The sequence below is a fragment of the Sinocyclocheilus grahami genome, unplaced genomic scaffold, assembly GCF_001515645.1.
Source record: "Sinocyclocheilus grahami isolate Dianchi unplaced genomic scaffold, SAMN03320097.WGS_v1.1 scaffold1288.1, whole genome shotgun sequence".
Lineage (NCBI taxonomy): Eukaryota > Metazoa > Chordata > Actinopteri > Cypriniformes > Cyprinidae > Sinocyclocheilus > Sinocyclocheilus grahami.
Window position 1 is genome coordinate 156412 of NW_015506467.1, and position 6103 is coordinate 162514.

Below are 6103 nucleotides of genomic sequence, written 5' to 3' on the forward strand. Positions count from 1 at the left end.
AATTTCTTGGAATTTGTTTGTTGCATTCCAATTCTGCATTCTGTTTACTATCTCAATTTAAATTCTGCAATTCAACTGGAATTTAACCCTATAAAGCCTGACGTATGACATATTAGTAAAAAAAAATCTGGTCATTGAACAAATATAATATATTTATGGCTATGATATACTGGGAATATGGATGACAATCTTTTATTTAGAGGACCAAATTTAAAAATTGTGCAATTTGGTGCAGATGCTGATATTTATATGGCAAAATTTTTTTTTATATATATAATATATATATATATATATATATATATACAGTATATATATTATCATACTAAAATGTTTTAACATATGTATGCATAAGGCTTTATGGCTATGATATACTGGGAATATGGTTAGAAAAAAAATCTGTCTCGCTTTACGCCCCTCTCTTTATTTCTGCCGTGCCGGTGGGTTATGAGGTGCAGAGGAAGTGCTGAGTGGGGAAAAGCGCAGACCGAAAGATCTGCAGACAAGCTATGACTACAATTATATGCAGAGTAGGAGAAATTTTATATCATGATAATGGTGTATGTCACAGTGTGGTTATTTTTGCTGAGATTTCAATGGAAAAAAATTTATTAATATATGCAATATGATACATTATATATGTATTTATATTTTACAGCTATACTTTTAGATTTTTAAAAATCTCTTTTAGTTTGTATTTAATGGACACAAACCGATAGATCGGATTATTCATATTTAAAACTAAAGACTCAAAGCAGCAAAATCCCTTCGGTTGACACATTCTACACATTTCATAGCAAAGAAATATAACTAGGTCACCTTGACCTTGTTTACACCTGGTATTAACATCCATCTCAAATGATCTGATCAGTGTTAACAAAAAAAGTCCAATATGTTAAATTGCCAATACATATTGCCAAGACTGCCTTAACGTTTCATTGTAAGTTTAAATGCTTACACATCTCAACATTGCATCCCCATCCACTCATGTGACACATAATCACTGTGATTAAATTTTTTTTTTAAACTTTGCTTTAAAAAAAAAATTTTTTTTTTCAACCATTCGATTGAAAAAAATGTGGAAAAGGCTGCACATATACATGCAAAAAATTACATGCAACATTTTTTTTTTAATGTAAATTTCAGGAAAACCTGGTTACACCCCCCCCCCCCCCCGAGAATTTATAGGAAAAAAGGTTCTTAATTGTGAATTATGCTTTTACTTTTGCATTCCTGTAGCTCATTATGTTAACAGTGCCAATGTCATAGGTTTGATTCCCAAGAAATGCACCGCCTGATAAAATGTGTATCCCCAATAATTTTTGGTATGGCAAATGCATTGCATGTTCAACATCAATCATATGCTTTCATGAAATCAAAGACCCTTCCCTTGATAATTGTAAGTGGTCACTGGACGGGTTTGAGATGCATGTGAATACCAGGCGTAAAAGTAAAAGAATACGATGTGCTTGGCTGACCATTTGTGACCAGATCACTTGAATGCGTACAATAAGCACACAGATATAGTGAGTGTACACTACATAGACACACTAGAGGTTTAGTATCTGAGCTCAGCTGCTCCACTCATGTGATGCTGGTCCATTTCCAGGCAGAGGGACTCTTGAGTTGATTTCTAAGGATCAATTGAAAAATAAATGACAGTAAATGATGATCCCCACCGTCCTGTAATCATATCGTGAAAAGATTAAATAAAAAATGCCCTCTCCTGTTATGCATTTCATCACAGCCACTCGAAATGAATGCAGCTAATATCAACGGTAATGAAAGTTATAAATAGCATGATTATTGATAACTGTGATTATTAATATTGTGGCAGGAACGATAATGGTGACAAAGATGATGATGATGGCACATGTTGACAATTATCACTCTGGTTGTGGCTATAATTATTTATAATGAAATCGGAGATGTAAATCGCCAAGACTATGATCATAATTGCATGCTACTCTTATTGTTTCTCTAGTATACTGTGTACAGTATGCACCTTTTATGCATGAGATACCCATACAACATTGGTCAAAATGTGCAGTATGAAACCAGAATACACTATGTTTTTAAAAGAATATTGTTTGATTAAAAGCATTTTGAAAATGCCATACATGTACATGCACAAAATTACATGTAACATTTTTGTAATGAAGCACGTCCAAACACAATTAAGTGATGTATGCGGAAAAATCGAATGAAAACCTGGTCATATATATATAAAAAAAAAAATTATTGCATAAAGAAAAAAAAGAAGCATATTAAGTGATGTGGCCGAATCTCACGAAAACCTTTTGACCACAAAATCAAAAGGAAAAAATAAGAAATTAAATTTTGCATAAATTAAATATAAATACAAATATTTAGCATAAAAATAGAAAATATCATGAAAACCTGGTCACATTTCATCTGAAAAATGTAATAAGACTAAATACATTAAAAATGTGGTGATAAAAATGATGCATTTTCTTTGTGTTCCCGTTTCATGTTCATAACATATTTCCACCAAAATAAAAGTTCAGAACACACTAAGCTGTGTAAACTGTATCCCACAATGCAATGTGCATAACTTGACCTTCATTTACAGTATAACAAACAAAAATGACAGAAGAGACTCACATCTGAAGTCCTTCCAGGTGACGGTCGGCTCTGGTCTGCCCACCGCCAGGCAAAAAAGATTGACGTCATCGCCTTCATTCACCGATTTATCCTGCGAGATGTTCACTATCCGGGCCGGCACTGCAAAAGAGATTTTAATTATGCTTAATAATAACAGAGTGAATATATCACGTCTTAACTGATGTCAAAAATCAACCAGGGTTTAGCCGAATAAATTTGCTGGAGACGGGTTGTTTGTTTCAGGGGTTATAAATGATTCCAATCAGCTGTTTTGGCCTAAATTCCCAAAGCAGAGGGCAGTGCATAATGCCGACCGGATAATGAGCTGGCCCTTGAATTTAAATGGCCTATGATCAGAGCTTTAATGAAGATGGCCACAAATTTGGCCTGCGAGGCATTCTCAAGCAGTCCATTTTTCAGGTTTCTAACAGGGCAGAATACATCCGATAAACTTAAGATTGGAACCAAAGCAGATCCATTGCTGTTGGAGGAGTGACTGGGGGGTGTAATTATTTTTGCTCATATCGCACTAAGACTAAAATTGAGGGCACAATGGTATCGAGCAAATATGGTCATCTGTCTGCAAAGCTCCGTGCGGCAGATAAAAGCCTGTGTTTGGAGAGCCTGCCGGTTGGCCAACAACATACACAAGATGCATTTTAAAAATGCTTCCCCCTCCTTTTCGCACTTCTTCGCTTTGATATTTTCAATCTTGTGCAACAGGAGAATGCTCCACGCATGGCGTCATATACATAACAATTGACAACTTTCAGCCTGCGGGGTTGGAGTAAAGGGAGGGATGCAGGCAATCCATCAGCGGATCGCGTCAGGCTGGATCGCAGGACCTCTTACTCATGTTGCTGCTGATGTGACAGTCGGCACGGCCCGTGTCCCGCCCCGCACCGCCGGTCAACTAAAGGCCTTCTGGAAGATTACTGAGCATAACCACCCCTCGGATCCTGATCACATCTGTGCCAGCCCCTCTTGTTTCTTTGGTACCGGCATTCGAGGAAATGTTCATTTGTGCAATTGTTTCGTATGAGTTCCATGGCAGAAAGGAGAACATCATGGCACGTGTTGACAATTATCACCCTGTTGTGAATGTAATTATGAGAGCTGTAAATCACTAAGACTATTTTCATCACTGCATGCTTCTGCAGTATGAAGTACTGTGTACAGTAGGCACTTTTTATGCATTAAACAAGACTGCACTGCAATTTTATGCTTTGGTACCACATAATGCATAACGACCAGAACACATAATGTTTTTAAAAGAATATTGTTTGATCAAATAAATTTGGAAAATGCCATATATAGATGCACAAATTTACATAATGGATCACGTCCAGAAAAAATTAAGTGATGTATGGGAAAATCTCATGAAAACCTGGTCACATCTCACCACAAATTCAAAATAAAAACTAGAAATTATATTTGCATAAAAATAAAAACAGTAATTGTGACTTTATATATTATCTGAATTTGGACTTTATTTCTTGCAATTTTGAGTTTATATGTTGGAATTTTGATTCTGATTTTTTTCCTCATGGTTGTGAATTTACGCTATCAAGTTTTTAAAATAAATTAACATTTTTATTCAGCAAGAATGCATTAAATTGATCAAAAGTGACAGTAAAGAAATTTAGAATGTTACAGATTTCTATTTCAAATTATGTTTTTTTTTATCTTTCTGCTCTTCAAATAATCCTAAAAAAATGCAGAAATCACGGTTTCCAGAAAAAATGTGAAATCAGCATATTAGAATGATTTCTGAAGGATCACTGAAGACTGGAGTAATGATGCTGAAAATTCAGCTTTGATCACAGGAATAAATTACATTTTACAATATATTCAAATAGAAAACCTTTATTTTAAATTGTAATAAAATTTCAATTTTTTTTTTACAGTATTTTGATCAAATAAATGCAGACTTGGTGAGCAGAAAACATTTTAAAAAATCGTACTGATGACAACCTTTTAAACAGCAGTTCATACACAGTATATCTCACAATTTTGACATTAATTGTCACAATTTTAAGATATAGGCCCGGTTTTATAGACCAGGATTAGGACCAGGATTAGGCCATAGTTCAGTTAGGACATTTGTGAAAACCCAGCTAAAGTAATTTTTGGGTGATTTACTGTTTTCTATATAAAATCATCCTTCATAAGGTAAAGAACATTCTGTGAAAATGTAACATTGATATCTTTATTACGGACTAAGACCATGTCAAAGATTGAAATCATAGTGAAATTAATGGTTGAAATCAAACTTTGATGCTTGTTATCTCATAATTAGATTTTGAGACTTGGATTTCACAGAGAGGGTCACATTTAAGTAATTTTTATAACCATGCATTAGAAAAAAGCATTACTGGTGTGCATCTTTAGACAAAACAAAGGCACTGACATGTTTTAAGATCAGTCAGTGCAAGTTTCTTTCAGTTGAAACAGCTCAGATTTACATTTTAGTCTAGGACTAGGCTTGAGCCTTGTCTGTGAAACCGGGGGATAATGTCATATTGTGAGATTTAAATTCGCATTACAAGACATAAAGTTGTTTTTGTGAGATATAAAGTCACATTGTGTGATATGAAGTCAGAATTGCAAACTATACACAGTAGTGTAAACTAAATACGTCAGATTTAAAATTGTGAGATTTAAAGTTGGCAACATTTGTTACTGGCAACTTTTTATTATTTTTTTCTACAGGCTTTTATTGAAATTCTGATCACTAAATTTACATACATTTCTGCCAATTACTTATTTTTTCTGGACAACTGAAATGGGAGGAAACCTGTTTTAGAAACCATTCGTATTTTTTGGGGCTGTAGCCCCTATTGCATTTGCATGTTTTCTTTATTATTGCAATTCTTTTTTGTGTTCACTAGTGACGCAAAATTGTCACTTTTAAGCGGCAGGCAGATGAACATACCCTGAACGATGAGGTAGACGTGGGCCGTACGGGGCTGGTTTTTGGCCTGGAAGCTGCATGTGTAGGGTCCCTCGTCTGACACCATCACTTGCTCAATCTTAATGGAGAAGTCGCTGTTGTTGTTGTTCACCAGGGAGACGCGGGAGTCCAGGGACCACTTATCTGTGCCCGTAAATAAGATGTTGGAGCGGTTCAACCATGCCTTTGGACAATACATTGTGTAGTATATGACCAGAACACATAATGTTTTTAAAAGAATATTGTTTGATCAAATAAATTTGGAAAATGCCATATATAGATGCACAAATGTACATAATGGATCACGTCCAGACAAAATTAAGTGATGTATGGGAAAATCTCATGAAAACCTGGTCACATCTCACCACAAATTCAAAATAAAAACTAGAAATTATATTTGCATAAAAATAAAAACAGTAATTGTGACTTTATATATTATCTGAATTTGGACTTTATTTCTTGCAATTTTGAGTTTATATGTTGGAATTTTGATTCAGATTTTTTTCCTCATGGTTGTGAATTTACGCT

General features: G+C 34.6%; 1 protein-coding gene across 1 annotated transcript in view; it reads right to left on the reverse strand.

Moving 5' to 3' along the window:
- iglon5 (IgLON family member 5) overlaps positions 1-5754 on the reverse strand; it is a 29072-nt gene extending 23318 nt beyond the window's left edge. Inside the window, exons 1-2 of the mRNA XM_016254869.1 lie at positions 5558-5754; positions 2623-2742 (exon numbers count right to left, since the gene is read on the reverse strand). Of these exons, the coding sequence (XP_016110355.1) occupies positions 2623-2742; positions 5558-5642 (205 nt within the window). The 5' untranslated portion in view covers positions 5643-5754. The remainder of the gene's footprint in view (positions 1-2622; positions 2743-5557) is intronic.
- Between the last annotated feature and the right edge of the window lie 349 nt (positions 5755-6103).